Below are 24,499 nucleotides of genomic sequence, written 5' to 3'. Positions count from 1 at the left end.
AAACCCTCAAAATAGTTCCCTACACCCCACCTTCTTGAAAAAAGAAGACATCACTACTCTCAAATCAAAAGTCAGATGGATGACTCAGGTATCACGAATTTTTCTCAACTTACTTTAACTATAAAATAGTCACAGTTTTTAAATTATTCTATCAACTTGGCATTATTGTTATTCATAAGGTTATTCCATAATGTGGAAATAGAATAAAATAACTCTTCAAGTAGTAAATATTTCTAGATTATTGTGCAGCAAAACAAACTTTGACCATCAAACCAGTATCTTTTCCTTCCCATTATGCCAAATAATTTGATTATGAACTGCAAACAAAATATAAGCTACAACTATATTGTAGTAAATACTGTATATTCTTAGTTCGAAGGAATACTATTTCTTGTCAAATTGATAATCATAGCATCTAACTTGAAGGACTACATTGACAAAGATTCCACCACCCTCAAAAACAGTAGTCTGTTCCATTTTAAATGTTATCCAATATCCTTTAATAACATTAATACACCACCAAATTGCTTTCTTTGTATAACAAAGACAAACACTTTAAAGCTTGTATAGTGCCTAATTCTTAAGGTTGTCAAATTAAGTTAATCAATTTAGCACAATTACAAAATGTATTGACTTCTTTAAAAACTGTAGAAATTAGAGAAAATGTTTCACTGTATAATGTACATAAATAACTTGGCTTAAGCCAAGTTTGTTTTAGTTTATTTTTTTGTTTTTGGTGTCAGGGCTGAATTTTGGTAGCCATTCTTAAAGTCATAGCCAAATCCAAGAGTTTAGTCATGGGCTTGCATTCATCCAGATCAAACAAGAACATCTGATATTGTGAAATTGGGTCTCTTCCTAGCTCTCATTTTGAGTTCATATTGTTAAAGTAGTACACACTCTAATTTTGCTTTATAGACACCACTATCACTGGTAAGGGTAGATTTCACCATAGACAAAACAACTTTGATCTGAGTCAGGCAGTCTTTGAAATGCCTATTGCCTGGCAGGCCCTATCCCTTATTTGCTAATCAAAGTCCAATTATAAATCTCCTGAACTTGTTGGAGTTAGGAGGGTCAGGAAATGATCCAATGACAATCCCTGGGCAACTGGACAGTGGACAATTACTTTCTCTCAAGGAGATAGGGAGATTGAAGTAAATGATACTGGTTTCTTCTAGCCTTAAATTGAATAAACCAGTGATAAAATAACAAAAAAACACCTGAGTAAAGAGACTTACTGATGCACTATGATTAATCACCTCCATAACTAGCTTTTCCATCAATAAACTGAGATTATTAATTCACCCATTTACTTTAACATATTTTCAACTGCTTTCTTCTTGTTTTCTCTACACCAAAGGCTATGCCTATCTTTTAAGATTATATTCATCCTTCATCTCCTCCCTCCCTCATTCACTCATCCAGGGGAACTAATGTTTTGTTATACCAGGTACAAGGTTGAGCTAGTATACTAGGCCCTAGGAATGCAAGGGTAAACAAAACAGGTATGGTCCCTGCTCTCTTGAAATCGACAGTCTAAAAGAGATGGCCAATATTATAAACACAGCAAAATTTCAATTATTTCAGTAATGCTAAGTACTAAGATGTTATGAGAACTTATAAATAGGGGGATCTGATCAAGTCAGGGAAATCAGAGAAGGTGTCCCTGAGAAAGGAACCCCTGATCTAAACTCTGTGTTGACAGAAGTAGGCCTTAACCAAAGAAAAAAGGGAGCAAAAGTAATCTATTCAAAAGAACATATCAACACCCTACAGTGGAAGCACACATGTTGAACATGAAGAACTAAAAGAAACTGAAATGAAGGGGGTTGCATATTGTATATATTGAACCTGGAAAGGAAGACAGGTTTATAGTCACAAAAGGGTTAGAAGCAAGAGACTGATATGACTGGATTTGTGTGTTATAAATATGACTCTGCAATGTGCAGATGGGTTTGAAGGGAAGCCAACATGGTGTGTGAATTAGGAGGCTATCATAGTAGTTCAGGGAAGAGCAAATCATAGGTAAATCCGAGTAGAGACTACAATGGACGAAAGATAGATAGATAAATAGGTTTAGGTGATGGATTGGTATGGGAGTGTATTATTTATCTATTGCTATGTAAAAAAATTACCCTAAAATTTAGTGTACAATAAGTACCTCATAATTTCTGTGGGTCAAAAATTAGGATATGACTTAGCTGGATGCCTCTGACTCTGGCTTAGTCATAGGCTGCAGTGAAAGCACTGACCAGGGATGCATTTACCTCAAGGCTTGACCAGGGAAGGATTCACTTCTAAACCTAACTCATGTGACTGCTGACAGGCCTAAAGTCTTCACTGACTTTTGGCTGGAGACATCAGTTCCCTGCAACATGGACCTCTCCAGGGGTACTCACAATATAGAAACTTGATTTCTTTGTATAAGGACAGAAGTAGGGAGAAGAACAAGAGCAAGGGAGTAAAAGCAGCTGAGCAAGAAGGAAATCATATCTTTTTGTAACCTACTCTTGGAAATGACCTAACAGCACCATACTATATTCATTAGAGTGAGTCGCTAGGTCCAGTACACTTCCCAGGGGAGATTACACAAAGGACAAACATACCAGAAGATGTGGATCAGTGGAGGCCATCTTGGAGGCTGCTATGCCACAGGAAGAGAGGATACAGGAGGCACTGTGGTATTAGTGAGAGTGGGAAGCATGGAAAAGGCCCAGGTCTGGAGAAGTTTTATTTTGGACATGGTGAATTTGAAAGGACAAGGTTCCTTTAATTCAATCAATAAATATGTGTTTACAAAACACTTATTATGTGCCAAGCACTACTCTAGAAGATGAGATATAATGATGAACATAGAAAAAAATCCTTGCCCTCATCAAATTTACCTTCTAATAACTTAAGACAGATGATAAACATATAAACAAATAAATACCGATAATGATAAGGAGAGAAAGAAAATAACACAGGACAAAGTTGTGAGTTCCTCTTCAGCTTTGTTGTTACAACATGCTTTTCAGTGACCCAGGTAGATTGTTAAAAGCCTTAAGATGTCTCCTGGATTCCCCCTGTACTCACACTGACTTTTTGCTTCTCTTAAGGCACTTATCTAAAACTTCTTTGTATTATAGTGAAAGTCACCGTTTGTGTCAGGCCAAAAAATTGGACCTCCTCTCAACCCCCAAGATGCCCACATCTACCCCTTGGAAGGTGTGAATGTTTCCTTATCTGGAAAACAGGTCTTGCAGATGTGACTAAGTTAAGGATCATGCAATAAAGAGATAAACCTGAATTATCCAAGTGAGTCCTAGATGTCATCATAATAGTCCTTGTAAGAGATACTGAGAGAAGATATACACACAAAAAAAGAAAAGGTATTCATTGTGACCATGGAGGCAGAGACCGGAGAGATGCAGTCACAAGTCAAGGAATGCTAAAATCCACAAGACGCTGTAAGAAGCAAGGAGCAGATTGTCCTCTAAAGCTTCCAAAGAGAGTGCTGCCCTATTGACACCTTCATTTTTGGTCTTGTTTTAAGCACCCAGTTTTTGGCAACTTGTTATAACTGTCACAGGAAACTAATACGCCCTTCCAATGTTACTCCCTATCACCAGATTCGTGGGATTTATCACAAGTTGTAGTCATTTATTTACTCACATGTTTATTGTGTCTCATCCCCTTGAATGTGTAAGCTCCATAGAGATGGGGCCTTTCCTCTATACCTAGTTCTTGGCGTAGTGTCTAGCATATATTACAACCATAGGAATTATCTGATAAGTGAATAAATGTCCCCAGTAGATAACAAGTCTTATTAAGACAAGAGACAATGTCTATTGGCCGTAATTCCCAATGCGTCCAGCACAGAATCTAACCAAAGACTTATTGAACTAGGTTTGAGCTCTAGGAATCAGGGATTCTGGATTCTAGATATTTTTACTGCAACATTATGTGGCAGCCTCACCTCTGCCTGTGTACACACCTAGTGTTAGACTTAGTGTGTTGAAATAAGTTTGTTCCTTATCAGTTTTCTTAGACTTGATAAGGAGCAGGTCCAGACAGCATTCATTTTCTCATGCTGTGCATGATTCACAGTGGGTGGCATACTGTAGGGGACACAAATAGTTAAGACTTTTCGGTGAATTAGAGTATCAGGCTTAGTCATAACTAAAAAGTAACATCATGTCCTTGAGTAAATTCCTAATCAATGCTGAAATGAAATATTCTCAACTGAAAGAACACTAATCCTTAACGTCACACAGCTGTAGACCTGTGAAGCACTTGGCCTGTAGTAGGCGCTCCATGAGTGGTACCTGGTTATTAATAACACTATACCAGGAGCTAACTCAGCCTTGAGTACAACATTAGACAAGAGCACCAAATCAGCTCCATCACTTATTGGCCATGTGATCTTGGGCAAGCTATTTTACCTTTCTGAGCCAAAGACTGATAATAATAACAACCTTATAAGAGTGGTTCTGACCTAGAAACTAAATGAAATAACTGAATAAACTTAGGAAAGTGCCTGACTCAATACTGTATGTAGCTATTATTTTGAGCAAAAACATGTGCAGTGATTTTGAGTAAAATACTCCTACTTCCTTGGGCCTTCTGAAACAATGAAAGGGGCTAGCAGTCCCTGTAACTGCCTCAATGAGACCAAGTTTGGGAACCTTCGAACCAAAGGCCATGTGAGGGTTCCACAATTCCACGCCTCTTTCCTTCAGCAACCTACCAGTTAACGGTGTTATAAAGGAGACCAAACCGACGCGACAGGTTTTCTAGAAGAGTCCAGCACCTGTGGTAGCTCTTAAACCAGGCTCCTTTTAGGCTTTTTCCGCACACACAGGTCACGACCTTACAGAGCGCAAGTCACGGCTTGGGCGGTCCAACAACTCCAAGAGTGTCCCTAGGTTGCCAGGGCAACGTCGACGTCACGGCGGCGTAGTCTCACTTGTCCATAGGCAAGAAGCCTACAGAGCTCAACGCGCAGGCGCCTCGTGGGAGCCAATGGGTGCGGCCCCATAGCTGGCGCCGCTCGGCCCCTCCCTTTTCCGATCGAATTCGGGGGCGGGGCGGCGGCGGGAGCGCGCCCGTCTCTCCCGGGCGAGCGGGCGGTTTTCGGTGGCTTAGTGGTTGGGCTCCCCGTTTCGTAGGTTACGCACACAATCACTCCCCAGGGGGCCGCCCGGAGCCCGCCCAGGCAGCTGCGCCATCTCATGCCTGGGCACCCCTGAGGCGGGGGTCGCGATGGTGCGGGGCAGGGGCTCGACGAGGAGCTGACCAGGGGCTGAGAAGAGTCGGGGCCACACACGAAGCCCTTCCCTTACCCGCGGGTCACGCCACTCCCTGGACGCCCTGAACTCCGTGCCCCCCAAGCCCCGGGCCCCCTGCGGGAATGTTCAAAAATGAGTACCAGGTAACCCGAAACGACTCTCCAACCTGTGTATAGTATTTTCCTCTAGGGTGAGGTAGTTCGCATTCGGGGTGAGGACAAAGCTCCCTCCCCATTCCCCCATAACTGGGTCTTTTTCTGGGTGCGGAGGAAGTACTGGATGAGTGTGGTCTTCACTCCAAAAGAAAAAAGAAGGCAGCCAAGGTTTGGCATGTGATTTGGCTTTTGTTCAGTCGTCAGCTCAAGTTCTTTTCACGCTGTATGGATTGCCCGTGACTTATTAAAATGCAGATCTTAAACCCCCGACCAGACCTCCTGGACCGGAATCTAAAGGGCAGGGCCCATAAATCTTGAGTTTTACCAAGTGCCTCTCACTATTGATACACACTGGTATCTCACGTAATATAAGTAAAATATATTGCTATAAAAAAGCATATGCCCACTGTGGGAAACTTGTAAAATCAGAGAAAGCAGAAGGAAGGAAGAGGGGAGGAGTATTTTTCGAGGTACAAGGAGTTTTCTTTAAAAAGGGGGGGAAAAACTGCCTCAGATTTAAAATTTTTTTTGATATATGACCTAATTCCAGAAGTTATAGTAATTTATAGTAATTAGTTCCTACACACAGTTTGCACATAATACTGGCTAAGTAAGAAATTAAGTGTCTTAATGTGACGGTGTTAAAACTAAGAAGCCAAAATATCTTTATATTATTGGGAATAATTAAAAGCTGGAAATTCTTTACAAAAATCAGACAGATTTGCTCATCTGCTGCTTATAATTAAAACAGACTATAAAAGAAAAGCATATTTAGTCTTCATTTCAGATTCTCAATTTCTTGCAATTAACTCTTCCTCAGAGATAATCATCTTAATTCTTTTCTTTGATAATTAAAGCTTATGGATATTCAGTTATGTGTTCAGTATTTTTACATAAGCATGGCCCTCCATATTCTCAGGTTTACAATAGGGAACACATGTCTATAGAAATGATTCTCTATTTTTCTTGTACAGATTTTATAGATTTCCAAATTATATTAAATATCTGCAAAGATCTAGGAATGCTCAGAATAAGAGTTGTCTCCCATCCCTCACTCTTTCCCAAGCTTTTTTATATTGAATTCGCCCTTTTTTTGAATAATTATTGCTGACACTATTGAGCCCTTGCTATGTACAAGGTATTGTGCTTGATGGTCTATTTAGTATCTTGTGTAATCCAACAACCCATTTTACAGATGGAGAATCAAGAAGTTAAATAGCTCTCAAGGTTGGACATTTAATAAATGCCAAAGCTAGTGTTGGAGCTCTGGTCAGTATGACTGAAAAGCTTGTAGCCACAGATAATTTATCAGAATTTATTAGCCTGGCTCTAGAGTTGAGTTTAAACCCTATAGTCAGACATGACTAGAATGTTTTGTAAGCATGATTTATACATGGCATGTAAAGGAACCCCACACTGAGAGACTGTAGGGTTTGTATAACATAATTTAATGTATATTGTGCTTTGAAAAAAAATTCCTTAAACCATTTCTCCAAGGTGACCCAAATCAGAATGGTTGTGGCTTAAGTACATTCAGGGTATAATGTAGGAGTTATAACAGGGGTAATGTTTCTTCCCAGATCTACTCAACAGACAGATGCCTGGAACAGCGGTTATAGGCTCTGTGGTGGGTGTTATTTCCTCCTTAGCACTGTCTCACTATAATTTAAACATGTTTAATGTTTTTGTTTTCTAGGGAGGTGCATTTGTTGAAATCTTTAGTGCTCAGGGCAAAAATCCTGGAGCAAAATGGAAGATCCTTGGCAGTCCCTCTGTGATTTGGAAAGTAAGTGCTGGAAGCTAGAGCCACCTAAATCCTGGAATGAAATGAGAATGAAGGTTATAACAAAAGGGACTTGATAAGGTTTCAGAACTGTATTTACTGGTTCATTCATGATGCTGTTGGCTGCAGCTCTCCCAGAAACCACTCCTCAGTCCTTTAAGGCTTTGGCACAGGGCTCATAACCCTTCACTGTAAGCCAAGTCCTGTTGCTGTTTCAGGTGACTTCAGTGTTTGTGAGGAAAATCTCTCCAAACCTTGTGCTTCCCAATTTCTTGATTTCTTCACTTAACAACCTCTTGGGCTCTGTGTCAGCCCCCACTGCCACTGTCACGCCCTGGGCCTTATCACTGCAAACTGCAGGGCCTCTGAAATCAGTAAGACATTGAGACATGCCCCTCTGCCCCCGAGCTTCAGTTCTTAAGGCTGTTTGCTCAGTTACTCACTGTATTTGTTCTTCAATCTAATTGAGACCTTTAGGCCACTGGCCTTTCTACTTCCCCTGTGCTTAGTTTTATTTAGGCTTGTACGTTCTCTGTTTTCACTTCCTTTCCTCTCTAGCCCAAAATCCACAGTCTGTAATTTCAGTCACTTCCTGGGCAAAACCTTGAATGCCCTTGCTTTTTGTTCTTTCATAGTGCTTGCCTAACGAAGGCCAACCGTCTTGAAATCCCCAGTCATTTATCTTTTCTTAGCTGGTTTTGGGGCTCCTCAATAACTTTGGAGAAAATATCTATAGCCTCTTAGATTAATAATACTATAAATTCAACGTGAACAGCCTGCAAAGTTCTCTTTTTATGTTCTCTTAGTCTTTACAATGATGATTATTATTATGTTTAATGTGTATTTATTTTTGAGAAAGAGACAGAGCACAAGCAGGGGAAGGGCAGAGAGAGAGGGAGACACAGAATCCGAAGCAGGCTCCAGGCTCTTAGCTGTCAGCACAGAGTCTGATGCAGGGCTCGAACCCACAGACCCCGAGATCCATGACCTGAGCCGAAGTCAGATGCTCAACCAACTGAGCCACCCAGGTGCCCCTAAAATGATTATTTCTTCATTATCTTCAGGGTTTCAACCACCGATTCTCCCTACCCCCTACTTCCAAACCTATAACCAGGACAGGCCCTCTTCAATGACTCACCAGAAGACCTCACACCCCATTTCACAGGGCAAACTGATGCCATCAGATAGAAACTATCTCAGCTTGCTGCCACCAGATCTAAAAACCTATATCCATCCTTATCCTTTTCTCTTTCTCTTCTCTCCTATACAACTAAAGAGAAGAATATCTTTCTGTGGGCCTTGTTCTATGGAAAACTCTTTAAAGCTACTGTTAACTGAGTGCTTACTGTTTGCCAAGTCCAGCATTAAGCATGTTATATGTATCTATACGGTAGTCTTGTGAGATAGGTACTTTATGCCAATTTTCTGGATGCTAAAACTGAGGCCATAGAGAGAGTAAGCAACTTGCTTAAAATCCTACAGCTCTGAACTGTGAATGAGAGTTAAAAGATGCTCTGATGGTATAGAGCAGGGAGTGTAGGAAAGGCTTCCCCAAGGAAATGACATTGGATCTCTGAGAGCTAACTATATACTGTGTGAGGCTGGTAGAGAGAAGAGTGTTTCAAGTAAAGGGAAAAGCACATACCAACTCCTTGTGCAGGAGAGAGCTTAGAATTTTTAAGAGATTGCAAGAAGGCCACTAAGGCCAGGATTGAAAAAGAGAGAGAGAGAGAGAGAGAAAGATTGAGGCTTGAAAAACCGGGCAGCGACCAGACCACGTGGCGGGTTATGGACTGTGTTGATGATTTGGGTAAGCTGTTGAAAGGTTTTAAGTATATGCCTAACTTGTGTATAGATGAAATAAATAATACACTCAGTCTATGTGTGTTCATTTCAAATACGTGAGAGATGCTATTGTGATGGATACAGTACAGATTTATTTTAATGTTATTTAATTCTTAGCAGCCATTAGTTACAATGCATTTCTTAACACATATGGAATGGAAGATTGGTAGGATCTGTGAAATATTATAACAGGTATTTATACTCAGATTTCGAATTTGCTTCAAAAAAATAGAAAAAAATTTCTATTCCCACTTTAAGTCGTGTAAATTGGACTTTCTCATATAAAGAGGCTTTTTATTTTCAGGTTTTGTTTTGTTTATGTTTCTCCTACATTAGATTTTTTTTAAGTTACCTTAATAGTTAACACTTTACTTTGTACTGATTTTAAGTAGGTGATACATAGAACTTCACATTAGGGCACTAGTAAAATAAGGCAATAATTAATTCTGTATGAGCCATGGCCAGGCACCAAGGAACTTATGGACTGGATACAGTTTAGGTTAGATGATTTTTTTTAATGTTTATTTATTTTTGAGAGACAGCACAAGTGGGTGAGGAGCAGAGAGAGAGGGAGACACAGAATCTAAAGCAGGCTCCAGGCTCTGAGCTGTCAGCGCAGAGCCTGACACGGGGTTCAAACTCATGAAACACAAGATGGTGACCTGAGCTGAAATCTGACACTCAACCGACTGAGCCACCCAGGTACCCGTAGATGATTTTTTTGTACTGTAACACAGAGTGATGTTCAGCCTGTGCCATTAGAAATACATAAATAAAGTGAGAGGAAGAGTAACTAAGCTCTGGAAACTAAATTAGTAGCGGGAATCCCTGAAACTGGGGAACTTCTTACAGTTTGGGAGGAAGAGTTTCTTGATACAAGAGGATTTGTCAAGTGACATAGTGTGGCTTCTGTAGTCCAGTTCCCAGCACATTTCAGGGTGAAAGTATCATCAAGGCTTGAGCCTACTTTTAAGTCATTTGACTCTGGGACTTTTTTTTCTGTGGGTTTGCAGCTCCAATTTTATAATAGAAGCCAAATACCATTATTTATATTTTTGTTCTACAGGAGTTTGATAAAGAAGCTAAAAGCTTTGTGTTTGTCCTGGAAGGCAGCAGCCAAACAAACAAAATCCAGTTACCAAAGGAGAATAAGCAAATCCGTAAGTTAAGATTTTTAATATTAGAGCTTAACGTTTGATTCTTAAAGTTATACTTTTAGGTCTACTACACAGGCATTAGTTTGATTTTTACTGGCATCTGTTTACTTAAAGTGATAGGCTTGTTTTTAATTTAGTAAGTAACCTTTGCCAGGCTTTATATAATGTGTATTGAATATATATAAATATTATATAAATACATATATTCTGTTTCAATGTTAGTTTGAAATCTGGAAGTATTTTTAAGAAGATTTAGAAGATTATTTGATAGCCATTGATTATCATAGTATTGATACTTATTGAGTAATTAGTATGTGCCTATGATTTCCCTAGCATTTCACATTTATTAACTCTCTTAATCCTGACAGTGGTTCTTTTGCAATGAACACACTGAGGTTGGCTCCTCACCAAGAAATCAGAGAGTTAAGGGTAAGCTTTGAAATAAACCCAGGAGTTCTAAATGATAGGAATGAATTAATGAGAAAAAGTTGTGTAAGAAACTATAGAAGGCATTACTTAATGACACATCAACTTGTAATACCATTAGGAATATTAATATTTAATATGTTTAGATATAAATGTGTTTCAACAAAAGCCCAAAGAGTAGATTTTCAATTCTTACATTGGAAATTCGGATCAGCATTTTAAAGCAAAAGGAACCTTGAGAGATCACCTGAATTTACGATCAGAAGCCCAGTTATTGGCAGAACCAAGGTTAAAATTCAGGACTCTATCACCTATCAAATTGGGCTTTGAGTAAACTGATGGCAATGTAAGAAATAGAGTTTTTCAAAATGATTAATCAGATTTTCATCAACTTTATGCTATGTATTTATTAACTATAGATTTCAGGTGGTCTATTAAGTATAAGCAGCCAGTTATTTTTTTATGTTAATCATTTACTTATCTGTTCCTTTATCAATTAAGAACATTGATTGAGGGGCACTTGGATGGCCCAGTCAGTTGAATGACCAGCTGTTGATTTTGGCTTAGGTCTTAATCCCAGGGTCATGGGATCAAGTGCCCCTGTCTGGCTCCACGCTGAGCACGGAGCCTGCTTATGATTCTCTCTTCTCTCCCTCTTCTCTTCTCCCCTACTTGCACTCTCTCTCTCAAAAAAAAAGAAAAAAGTTATGAAAAGATCTGTTCTTGGTACTGGATTTTCTCCTTTTGATTTAGCTTCGCAAACTTTCACAGGCTCTGCTGTAGCTACCACTTCAAGCTACTGCATGTATATTTTAGATTTCTAACACATAAACCAAATCATAGAAATTATAGATGGAAGGTGATTAATTTTAAAATGGTTTGCCACTGTTTCTTTCTAAAATAAGAAACAGAACCTGAAAGAGAAGGGATAATCTTTTTGAAATAATTTTAATTAATTTGCTACCATTTTAAAATTATGATTTCCTCATTGTTCCTGTTTTTTTTAAACAGTAGAGTTTTTTTTTTAATTATTTCCTCAAAAATGTATATGCTTATAAATGAGGTGAACTAAGTAAGGTGAGCCAGAGAAATATGCCTGAAACTGTAGGTTATTCTTACTACAGGAGACATGGTCCATCTCTTTTTTAAGGACATTGACTTTGTGAGATGGATATATCTGATTTGCGGGAACATGACTTTGTTCTAAACCAAGGTCTCTTGTTGGCCTATACTTCTGTGTAATGCCCTTAGCATCTATGCACATAATCATGTTATCAATAAAATCAAATCACTTCTGGTAACCTTTCTCAGTTGGATCTGAGAAAGATTTCTCCTCTACCAGAGGCTCAGTGACTAAAGACAAGCTCCCTTTACCTACATTTATGTAAGTTTTTTTTTTTTTAGAAATAAAACAAATTTAACGTGTTATAATTGCTTTTTAAAAGGAAAAATGATAGTTTTAATTGGAAGAAACAGAAGACTCTTTTAATGTATTTCTTGTACAATGCCCTGCAATTAAAAATTAATCTGGCTCTTCTGTAGCATGTGTGGTACTATAACAAATGGAACAGTTTACAGAGTCTGCCTTGTACTAATGCCTTTAAGATTAATTATTTGTAATTTTTGATAACAGAACTTTATAGCTATTTTTACTAGTATAAAATGACCTTCTAAGTGAAGCTGTTGTTAAACTTAAATGGTGTGTCTTGAATGGAGAATTAGCTTTCAATTAACATTTCTAAATTTAATTCAGTTACCATTGTATACTCCTATTTTAAGAGTAAATAAACATCCACTTTATTTATGCAAACTTGACATTAGGTACCCCGTATGTGTTTCCTACTATATTAGGTACTTAGGAAAAAAGTTTAATGATGAAAGTAAGTATGTTTAACTTTTCATTATTTTCATTTTTTTGAGAGAAAGCACATGTGAGAGAGTGGTAGCAGAGGAGGGACAGAGGAAGAGGGAGAGAGAGAATCTTAAGCTCCACGCCCAATGCGGAGCCCAAAGTGGGACTCAATCTCATGACCATAAGGTCATAACCTGAGCCGAAATCAAGAGTTGGACTCTTAACTGACCGAGCCACCCAGACGCCCCTAACTTTTCATTTTAAGTAATGATATTTCTGAATTATATTTGAGCATCTCTGAATGCCAGAGTTTTGCTTGTTTTTTACTTAACATCTTATCAAATAAAGGGAAATGTGATATTAATGATCAGATTATACACTTCTCCAGTGCACGAATCTTGCACCATCTCTTCGTACGCCTGACTTAGCATATCATATATAGTTGGTGCTTATTAAGTTTGTTAAATAGTCCACATTAAGAAACTGTAACAATTTGGGTCATAATATCTGATTATAGCCAGTTCGCCTTCCTAACCAGACTTAAGTAAATGATTAACTAAATAAATAATTCCATGCTACTCTTCATCCTGGATCACGCTATGGAGCTGCCCCTATGAGAAGCAGCTCTGTCACATGCGGACATGTGGATGGTCTGTCCCAGGACTTATCATTTGGATGGTCTGTCCTAGGACTTTCTGTTTAAGGCTTTTGTTTGAAATTACTGTTTTCTTTGCCAGTGGCATCTGGATCCGATGGTGTGTCTTTTGGGATCAGCATCCCTGAAGCCTTGTGTTTATCGGAGTTTCAGCTGCTCTGGAGGATGAGGTCATCTTTATGAGGTTTCCCCCAGGCCTCCCCCCAACTCCCATTTTGGTATTCTTTCTAAAATAAATGTCATTATGACTTCCTCTGTTTAAAACCCTTCAGTGGCCTTGACCTCACCACTCTACTGAGAATGCTCTTGTCAAGGTCACTAGTGATCTCTCTATTCCTGAATCCAGTGGCTCATTCTCAGCCCTCATCTTGCTTAACATATCAACACCATTTGATAAAGTTGACACCCTTTTCTTCATTCATCTTCCAGGATGCCCATCCTCCTAGTTCCCTTTCTACTTCACTGGTCTTCCTTTTTAGTTTCCTTTCATGGTTCTTCCTCTTCTCCTCAACCCAGCTTAATGTTGCAGTGCCTGTGGACCTGACCCTTTACCCTCTTTCTGCATTTCCTCCCTTGGTTATCGGTGCTAGTCTCATGGTTTTAAATGCCATCTCTGTCTTACTCCAGCTTACGTTTATTTCCAAATCAGACTTCCCTCTCAAACTCCAGACTTGTAGTTTCAGTTGCTAGTATGACATTTCTACTTGGACTGCTTAACCCTAGAAATTACTCGTACTGCTGTAGACAGCCACATCTCAGTTGTTAGCAACTTGTCTTTTCAGTGGCTCCAAAAAACTTATGTCAGTCCAATTTTTCTTTTCTTCATTCCTTCCATCAGGAAGATCTTGTTGGTTCTATCTTTAACTTAGTTTTAGAGTCTACTACTTCTTGTCCCCGCCAATGCTACCATTACTTCATGCTTGGAATGTCTCATGCAACTGTCTTCTCATTGGTCTCCCTATATTTTTTTACTTTCCTCCCTACAGTTTGTTGTCAGTTTCACAGCTAGAGCAGTACTTTGAACTATAAGGCTCTCCTCTCCTGAAAATGCCCCATCTCTCTTGGTTAAAAACCAAAGACTGTAGGACCTTGCAGTATTTGGTACCCTCTTAGCTCTCTGACCTTACCTCCAATTACTCTTTCTGTTGTTAACTCTGCTGCAACCATACAGGTCTCCCTGCTGTTTTAAAACATAGCCTGCTGCCCTGTCACCTTAGCACCTATGCATAAGCTGGTAATCCTCTGCCTAGAGCTTTCTTTTGCCAAATAGCTGCATGGCTCACCCTTTCCCCTCCTTTAGGCCTTTATTAAAACATCATCTTCTCCAAGCTCCTGGGGGGGCTCAGTCAGTTAAGCGTCCAACTTGGGCTCAGGTCATGATCTCACCATTTGAGTCCGAGCCCCACATTGGGCTCTGTGCTGACAGCTCAGAGCCTGGAGCCTGCTTCAGATTCTGTGTCTCCCTCTCTCTGTGTGCCTCTCCCCCATTCATGTGCACGCGCATGTGTGTGTGCGTGCGCTCTCTCTCTCTCAAAAAAAAAACATTAAAAAAAAAAGTCATCTTCTCAGTGCGAGACCCATCTGCCCTGTAATTTATACCCCTTCCACACACTGTTGATCCCTTTTACCTTTCTCTACTTTTTCCCATAGTACTTTCACCATTTAACATGCTGTTTGTTTCTTAGGGTTGTTTTTTTTTTTTTTTCCAATTGTTTTTCTCACCATTGCCAAAAAGCAAACACCCCCCAGCACAGAAATTCAGTGTGTTTTGTTCACCTACAATAGTGCCCAACACATAGTAGACATTCAGTAAATCTGTGTGGGGTAAATTAATGAATGGATGAGTGGCTTCCCATTGATTTTGGGATGACCTGTATCCTTTGGATGGCCTTCATGGTCCTGAAAGATTGAGATCCTAGCTATTTGCCAGAATTACCTCCTGCTGCTTTTCCCTTTCTGACTCTCCTACCAGCCCTTTAGGTCTTTCAATCCATCCATTATACCATGGTTTCTTTCATCACATGATGGAGTATTCCCTCTCCCTGTAATATGTGTTCCTTCATCTGCCTTGCCCACTCAACCCCTGCTTATTCTTTTCAGCTGAATTCCAATGTTATTTCTGCCAGAGAACCTTCACTCATCATCCTCTTTCCTCCAACAACCCAGGATTATATGCTTTCATTTCACCCTGATCTTCTTCCTGGAACTAGAATAGAAGTTCCAAGAGAGCAGAGACCGTGGCTGTCTTGGTCACTACAAAAATGTCCACATCGAGTCTGGCATGTAGTAGATGCTTAATAAATCTTTATTGAATGATAGATCTAATTTAATCCATACAGATAATCCTGAGGTACAGATCTAATTTATTAGCCCAGTTTTACACACGAAAGTGAAAGAGCCCAGAAAGGTTTTCTGATTTGCCCGAGGAATATGGAATGCCCAGTAACAGAGGCATAGCCGTTTACCATCTTCTGGGTTGAAGTAGGAGAGTGGACTTTAGCAGGCTCTTTGTGCTGGGACTACGCTGGGAACCAGGAAATAACTTCAGCTGTGACTTAGCAGGGCATATGGAAAGGATTACCTTGCGGTGTTCTAGTCCCAAACTCTTGGACGGTAAAACAAACACTCGTGAGGTATGTGTTGGGCATCTAACTGTTACTGGCTGTGAGGGAACAGCTCTAAAACCCACTGCTTAAAAAACGAATGGTATACTGGGGCACCTGGGTGGCTCAGTTGGTTGAGCACTCAACTTCGGCTCAGGTCATGATCTCGCAGTCTGTGAGTTCAAGCCCCACATCAGGCTGCATGCTGATGGCTCGAGGCCTGGAGCCTGCTTCGGATTCTGTGTCTCCCTCTCTCTCTGCCCCTCCCCCACTCATGCTCTGTCTCTCTCTCTCTCTCTCTCTCTCTGTCAAAAATAAATAAACATTAAAAAAATTTAAAAAATGAATGGTGTTTTACCAGTTAAATGCATTTGAAAATATTCAAAGGAAAAAAGGACCTGAGCCCTTAAAAATAGAGGTAATTAATTTCAGCAGAAAACAGATTAGAAAACTGCAGAAACCTGTGTATTTCAGTAAAAAACTAGATTTTTATGAATTTTTATATACTCAGGCATTTTTGGACTACTAGTAGTTCACATTCAGCATTAGTTAGAGTGATTTTCAATATAAGGTAGACATGAAGAGTCAGTTTAAATTTAGTAGGCCACTGGAAAAAAAAATTACTAGGGAGTTTATTTAGCATTTCTGACACACAGGATCAGTATATGTCAAATGTTATTAAAGTACTTTTTACTTTGTCAGATCATCACCATATGGTGTTGTCATACTTCTTTTAATCTTAGAAGTGAAGCCTTTTGGAAACTAGGGCTTCTATATGTGAGAAAGTAGAATTACAAAGCTTTCTTTTTTTAAGAGCAAGTGTCTTTCAGATCTAAAAATGTTCATAGGAAAATGCCCTATATGTGGAGCTCCTTGTGTTTGAAGAGAACAGTGCTGATTCAGTGAGATGTGGGACACAACTTAGGGACCTTTGTGAAGACTGATTTCATTTATCCAGGTGCTCTCTCAGCTCTACATACAGAGGCCATTGTGCAATAGAAAAATCAGTGGAAGATGCAAGAGAGAGATTAATTAATGATGGTTTATTCAAGTTGGCCTCGTTTTTGGTGTCTCACATTGGTTTTGTAGTCCAGAACTCAGGTTGCCTCGCTGACTTTTTCCATAAATTTAGTAATATCCTGTTCCTAGAGAATTTTCAAAGGTCAGAGCCTGTTACTCCCTAATGCCATTGTATTACTAGTCTATGGATGGCTCTCTGGAGCAGTTTATAAGCTTGACATTATAAGTAAAAGTTATCCTTGTATGTCTGATTTAAAAAGTAGTAAGCAGACTTGACCTAATATGTTTGTTTTTTAGAAACTAAATTTCAGGGAAAATGTAGAAACTCTAAGTTCAGGAATGTTGCAAAACAGTTCACTGAAGGAACTTCTAAACAAAAAGGTATATATAGACTATCCAAGCATGTATTGTTGCTTTAAAATACTTAAATTTGTTAAGCCTCCTAAGTCAGAATAAATAGAAAATAATGTGCATCTTAGACCAGTTGCCTCTTCAAGCATTGCCCTATACTATTAGATTTGTAGGACAGGTTCACAGATAAGTGAAAATATTTCCATTTCCTAACAAAGTCCCACATGAGGAAAAAAGTTCCTAAAAGGGATGTTTTAGGAGGAAGTGATTCTAAAACATCCATTAGGAGCATCGTAATTGAGAGATCAAGCAAAGGTTCAAAACCTAAGAGAAAAGGAATTAAGTGAGTAGGTCTGAAGAGGTAATATAAAATCAATTGGTTTTTCAAACAGTTGTACACTTCAGCTGTCAAAAGTGCCGTAGGGGTTGGCTTTTCTTCATATATTTTTAATTCAGATGAAGCTGGTGATGGAGAATAAAAGCAGTTTGCAGTTTGTGAGCTTTGAATTAATTAAAAGTATGTTAAATTAACAAAAGGTATTATAAATGAAACTACGTTCCTCCATCCATCTCACTGTGGACACATTTAAAACCATATGAACTAGATATGGCTCATCAAACCTTCAGTTGTACTTGTCATAATTAGAATTGTTTTTCTTGATCTATTGTTTTTTATTAAGTTGTTTAGTACAGTTAAAACTGTCAGTGGATAAAAATAATTGCCACATGCTTTTATGGCTGCCTTGATGGGAATCTGTAGTTTAATTTTATATGTTTCTGTTGAATGCAGTCCTCTGTGTACATTCTCTTGCAACCTAATAAAAATAGTAAATAAAAAATTACTATTTTTTAGTTTTTCATAAAAATTTCACCCTACAGATGGGACTTTAAAAGGCAACATTTGTTGTTAGAGTTTCGTTTGATTTTCGTCAACTTTTTTGCTTTTATAATGAGGCTGTAACTCCTGGGTAGTGTTATTACAGGTCTGTATTACTGAAACGTTAAAAGCTTCAGATTGTTGAATGTGTGTGGTTGTGTGTGTTTATATGCACATATAAATGGTTGGGACATATTAATGTATATTTTTCCTCTCTCATTCTAGTTGGACTGATCCAGAGGTTTCTTGTACTTCAGATTTACATACCCTTGGGACAAGACTTCTCCACTGAATTGCTGTAAGATATACAGAACTTCTTTCAATGTTTTATGTGTATTAGACATTTGATCAATTGAACCAGTATGGACAGTCATTAATTACAAGTGGCAGTTTTTGCATTAAAGAGCAGTGACTTACCAAGCCGACATGAAATAATTAAACTAATTTAATCGTATTTCTCAGCTATCTCTATAGTCTGTCATTTCCCAAGGGGAAAAAAGCAAATTTCATCTGTTTAAGAAAATATCAAAGGACTATGGATTTGACAATAAACAACCTATAACATGAAGAAAAAAATAATTTATAAGTTTGAACTTTTGGTTCAAATGAGGGATAACTTTGTACTCTATGCTATTGAAAACTATGTTTGGATTACAATGGATTGAAATACCTCATTTTAAAGTTATTTACTTAATGTGGCTCAAGCCACATTAAGTTGAGCATCTTGATCTTGACTCTTGATTTTGGCTTAGGTCATGATCTCATGGTTTGTGAGTTTGAGCCCCACGTTGGTCTCTGCACTGATAGTTCGGACCCTGCTTGGGATTCTCTCTCTCTCTCCCCTTCTCTCTCTGCCCCTCCTGCATGTGCACGCACGCGCTCTCTGTCTCTCTCTCAAAATAAATACATAAACTTAAAAAAAAAAATAGTTATTTAGTCTAGAAATATTGGCCCTCAGTGTTGATATATGAATGGCTTGGAATATATTTTACTTTATTATTTTTAAAAAATGTTTGTTTATTTTTGAGAGAAAGAGAGGGAGATAGAGAGCTGGGGAGGGGTAGAGAGGGGTTGGGGAGGGAGTCCCAAGCAGGTTCCATGCTGTCTGTCAGTGCAGTGCCCAACATGGGGCTTGATCTCAGGAACCGTGAGATCATGACCTGATCCAAAATCAAGAGTCAGGTGTTTAACCGACTGAGCTACCCGTGCTCTGGAATATATTTGTTTTAAGTAGCCTTGCTATGAACAGATTGTTTTAGGAAAAATGAGAATATACAACTTTAATTCACTTGAGCTGTCTGTGGTCTGAGATGATTGTGAGAATGGAAATAATGCATTGATTTATGTACTCATATAGCATGGAATATTCCTTACAATTTCACTAACAAATTTGCACATTTGTTAAAACTTTAGACTTAAGGTATGGTATTTTCTCATTTCTCTTTGTAATTAATAGCTGTCCAGTACCTAAGCTTAGTCTTTTATTTTCCCTGCTGGAATAAATAACTTTTCCTACTAATGAAGGTAATTTTGTACTAGTTATACTGGTGCAAGCGCAGAGGAAAGAAGAGCTTTCTTAATAAAATGAGAATAACATAAATTTCAGGTTATTCTTTTCTCTTTGTTTATGCGAAGTACATTATTAGTGATTTGTGCATATGTTGGAAAAATATGAATTTTAGGTAATAATATACAGTCTTGTTTTCTTGAAAGACAAAGGACAGATGGAACAATTTTTTGCCTTCGTTTTATTCAACTTTAAACCTCAGTAAATATCTAAGATTTTCTATTGTCCTCTGCCATGATTACCATAATTCTTTAAAATAGTTCTTATAGTAACAGGACCAAAAAATTATTTGATGTTCTTATGTATCTTTCCCTGGTTCTGCAGAAAAAGCATTTTCAAGACTCTCTAAAGGCATTCTAAAGGTACAGAGTACCATATAAAGCTTTATTTCCAGTGTAAGGGAAAGTGGATTCCTACCAAATGGAAGGAGGCAAACTATATTTTATTTTTAAGCTTATTAAGTTTCTTATATAGAAATCCAGTGCAGTGCCTTTTTTTCTTCTGATCTCTACCACCGGAAGCAGCAGTGGAGGCACTGGTGGTTGGTCTTCTGATCAAAGCTGTGTAAGACTCTTGGCTTGACCTTGGAGCAGAATCTTCTGCTGATGAGCATTCTTTTTCTATGCAAAATTAAGCTTTATTTGTGTCCTCAAATACTTGAGCTTATCATCCTAGCGTAGGCAATATACTGTTTTAGCCCTAGGCAATACACTGTTTTAACTAAGTTGATAATAACTAAAGCTTCAATTATTGAGAAATTGACAAGTATGTTAGGTTTAACTTAAGTCACAGCAAGAGAGCAGCTGATGTGAATAGCCTATCACTTTGTTACCCTGTTATTTTTTTTTCAAAATTTTTTTAATGTTTATTTTTGAGATACAGAGAGAGCACAGGTGGGGTGGGGCAGATACTGAAGCAGGTTCCAGGCTCTGAGCTGTCAGCACAGGACCCGACACGGGGCTCAAACTCACGAACCGTGAATTACATGAGCCGAAGTCAGACACCCAACTGACCAAGCCACCCTGGCGCCTCTGTTACCCTATTATTAATGAATGCTCTCGGCTGATGTAAGGGTAGGGAAACATTTGGTGGAATTAATTATTAGACTTTGAGTTCATTTGACTGTAGTCATAGATTGTTTTGTTCTCATACCCACATGGACAAACAAGTATTTGGATTTTTCAAATGGCTTTAGTTTTTTGTTTTTTGTTTTTTTTTAAGTTTATTTTTGAGAGAGAAGCATGCATGCATGCTCGCGCATGGAAGAGGGGCATAGAGAGAGGCAGGTAGAGGATCTGAAGCAGGCTCTGCACTGATAGCAGAGAGCCTGATGTGGGGCTTGAACTCATGAACTGTGAGATCATGTCCTGAGCCGACACTTAACTGACTGAGTCACCCAGGTGCCCTTCAAATGGCTTTAGTTATAGTTTTAGCAAAATAAATGTCTTATGGACAAAGGTCAAAATTATCAAATAATATGGGGAAGACATTCTGTGTCCTGATCTTGTGAATTTATCAGATTATAAGGAAATGTATTAACTCTGCATTTGAATTTGTTGCTAATAGATAATCAAAATATTTTGCCATTTTAGGAAGTAATGACAGAGACCATATTTTTACAAGAAAGAAGGTAGAATAACGAGTTGAGATTGTCTTTGTAACTACAGCATTTTTTTTTCTTAAATGAAAGGACTTTTTTCAGCGCCCTTCGTGTTTTATGGTGTTTCTAGCAGCATAGCTCCAGGCTATTTTAAATAATACATTTCTCTAACAAGCTTGGAAAGCCATATAGCAGAAAGATATCTGGCTTCTGAAATTTTCCGTTGTCAGAATGGGAGAGGCATTTTGTTTCACAAAGACACGTTTACACATCAAGAGGTTTTTGTAAGTGGAGTCTTGCCAGCTGGATTATGAATGCAGTCATCATTTCTTCAGCATCTTCCCATGTCTCTCACATCCACTAGATGATTGTACTGCTCAGGGGGAGGTCACGCATCTGTGGGATAGTGGATGCCTTAGAACCAGCAGCGGCTCTGCTTGAGGAACCACTCATTCAGTCAGTCCACACGTCACCGAATTCCTATTCCTGTCATGCAGTGTGTTTTGCATGGAGTGGTGGGGTTTGGAGGGGGGGGCGCGGTTTACGTCAAACCTGTACACTTTCCAACTCTCGCTTCTACCCTCCTAGTCCCAAACTGCCATCACGCCACCCCTCATCTGCTGTTGAGCATCCCAGTGGATATACCAGATTCTTCTCCTATCTTTTTTCATTTTAATCTCCACATTGCAGCTAGAGTGTGCTTTCTACTTTTGGGATGAGCACTGGGTGTTGTATGGAAACCAATTTGACAATAAATTTCATATATTGAAAATAAAAATAGAGTGTGCTTTCTAAAAACCACCCAGAATTCCCATTGTACTGAGAATCAGCTCTCAAGTTCTTGATAGTCCTGTGTGCTCTGGTCTCTCACCTTTCCCTTCTCATCTCGTCCCTGTCTGCCCTGCGCTCACATTTGTCCACCAAACTGGCTCATTTCCAGCCATACTGGCTTCGCCAGGTGAAGTCTTTTCTTAGGCTTCTACACACAAGTGGTTCATATCCCCATTTCTTCGCCTTGCTGACTCCTTCTCAGTCTTCTCATTTCAATTTATGTGCCCCTTCTTCAGAAAGGTCTTCTTGGATTTCACCCCACTAAATGAATTTCATCTTTTCTGCTCTTTTCTAGCACCCCATTCTTTTCCTTCTTTGTAACAATACCAGTTTGTAATTCTGTACTTACTTGATTATCTGTCTTTTGGGGTAGATTTTGAGTTCCATGAGGACAGGGACCCTGTGTGTTCTACTCATCTGGATATGCCAGGACCTAACAATGCCTGGCACAAAAGCTCTGAAAGGTGGGTGAGTGGGCACTGGGGACAAATGGATTGAAATGAACAGGACCCAGTCTCTGTCCTCACAGAGTTTATTCTGAGGGTGAGAGATCAGTTAAAAGGCAATTGAAATACACCTTGATAAATGTTATGATGACATAACAGCGAGACTTGTAGGTAACATGTGAAGTACTAGGTAGAAGTAAGAGCGTAGGCTTGGACCTGGACAGATCCAGTCCTGTTTTATCTCTGTGTGACTTTGGGCAAATTACTTAACTCTCCTCACCCATGGGATGAGAGTAATAATACCTACTACACTGGTGTGTCATAAGAATTAAATGAGAAAATTAACATAAAATAATAATGGCTTACATTTATTAAGTACTTGCTATATACCAGACATTGTCCAAACACTTTGTTTTAGCTGAAAGAATCCTCAGAACGAGCCTCTGTTATTGCCTCTGTTTTGAGGAAAGTGAAGTCCAGGATGGTTCATGAATTTGCCATAGGTCATAGACCTACTAACTCTTAGAGCTAGAATTCACACTTGGAGTTTAAATGTGGAATGTGTTTAAATATGTGCCCTGCACCACTATGCCATGCTGCCATACTTGAAAATACCATTATTTTTCTATCTAACTATACATGCATACATATGTAGTAGGGATATTTTATTTGAATCCTATATGAGACGAAAGGGGTAAGACTTCTACACCTTCTTTAGGGGCTTCCCGTAATACAGTGTTAGCATTAGAGTTTGGGGAAGGAAAAGTCTGCCGTTCTGAGAGGATCCTGTTTCTTCAGAGCTGCATAACCTGACCAGAGTTATCTAAGCATATTACATTTTGGGTATAGAGCAAAGGGAGTGTTAACTGTACTAACGCATAGTGTGTTTAGCAATAAAATAACGGAATTCTCTCTTCTCTCTTGGTGTCAACCCACAAAATAAAATTCCCTCCCTTTTTAAAAATAAACTCTTCATTTTGACTTGCATATTTCTTAGCATTAGTTGCGGTTTTCATTTCCAAAGTATTTTAGTGCATCTCTAGCTCACTATTTGACCTGAAGTTAAATGATTTAATAAACAGCAGATTTTTAAGAATTCTTTCCTTTTGTGATCTCTTCCGTACATGGCAGTGGGAAGCCAGTGGTTCCCCTGTGTGGGTTGTTAGGTGTTTCAGAACCTGGGGGCAGACATCTGGTATGCTGGAGGAACACTATGAACCTGAGCTCTTGGAAGAGAACCAACTGCATCTTGAAATAGAAATCCATTTTGCTATATTTGATGCTGCCAATCACACTAAATGATTTTGGAATATTACATTTTTTGACAGGAATTGCATTCATTATACTGAATAGTGTTGAGATGCATTAATTCCTTTCTCCTGATTTTGTCATTATCTCGATGAATTCTGAGAGACATTTTATATTGTTAATGCCTCTAGTGAACTGACATTATTTTTCTCATTTTCACTCATCTCAACCAGGGCTTTTTCAGGATGTGGGATGAAAACACTATGAAGCTGGTGGTGGGTATCATGTGCTCTTTGGAGGCTGGGATGCTTAGCCTGTATAGGTCCTGGGAAATATTGCCAGAAGGGTTCACATTTTGAGCCTTTGGCTATTTGGAGTACTACTTTCATGTGGAATCTCACAAGGTAAATTCTTAAAAAAGAGAGACTTCTGAAAGGGCCCCTAGTCCTTTCAAATTTGAACTGATTTGTTGTGATCTCCACATTGCAATATTCTGAATTTGAAACTCTATCTGAATAGAATTTAATGATTTTAACCTAGAATTTGATCTAGGATTTGTGATGCTCATTCCAGAATTCTTCTTTTATCTTTTTGCTCTATCCCCTGGTTATATGCCTTTGGGTCAGGCTCTTAAATTCCATCTCAGTTTGCTCTTCAGTGTATGGTAATGTAAACTTCTTAATTTTATTGTAATTGTCAGAGTTAATCGGAGATGGTGGGGCTTTTTCTAAGAAATTTTAGGAGGTTTAGGTCCATGTGGATCTTAAAGCTTTCCATTTCTGTAAAAATGGAAAACTGAAACATACCCAT

The 24,499-nt window shown here is 38.8% G+C and overlaps 1 protein-coding gene and 1 long non-coding RNA gene across 14 annotated transcripts in view; one reads left to right on the top strand and one right to left on the bottom strand.

Moving 5' to 3' along the window:
- The window catches only part of LOC102969269, a 193,647-nt gene extending 188,657 nt beyond the window's left edge, over nt 1–4,990 (bottom strand). The window contains exon 1 of the long non-coding RNA XR_006214869.1: nt 4,733–4,990. This is a non-coding gene — a long non-coding RNA (uncharacterized LOC102969269). The remainder of the gene's footprint in view (nt 1–4,732) is intronic.
- A 72-nt stretch (nt 4,991–5,062) lies between these two features.
- The window catches only part of CFAP20DC (CFAP20 domain containing), a 237,477-nt gene continuing 218,040 nt past the window's right edge, over nt 5,063–24,499 (top strand). For 12 of the 13 annotated variants that reach the window (XR_006214866.1, XR_006214867.1, XR_006214868.1 and 9 more), the window contains exons 1-4: nt 5,063–5,416; nt 7,125–7,214; nt 10,123–10,216; nt 18,223–18,295. Coding sequence is in view for 9 of the 13 variants with exons in the window: in XM_015538533.2 (XP_015394019.2) it covers nt 5,396–5,416; nt 7,125–7,214; nt 10,123–10,216; nt 18,223–18,295 (278 nt within the window). In the remaining 4 variants the exon portion in view is untranslated. Of the gene's footprint in view, nt 5,417–7,124; nt 7,215–10,122; nt 10,217–10,581; nt 10,643–18,222; nt 18,296–24,499 lie in introns of those variants that run through there. The other variant, XM_042979301.1, reaches the window with a different exon arrangement.

Source organism: Panthera tigris, chromosome A2 (genome assembly GCF_018350195.1).
Source record: "Panthera tigris isolate Pti1 chromosome A2, P.tigris_Pti1_mat1.1, whole genome shotgun sequence".
NCBI classification, from domain to species: domain Eukaryota; kingdom Metazoa; phylum Chordata; class Mammalia; order Carnivora; family Felidae; genus Panthera; species Panthera tigris.
The sequence above is the reverse complement of the archived record's forward strand: the minus strand, read 5'-3'. Positions and strand labels throughout refer to the sequence as shown.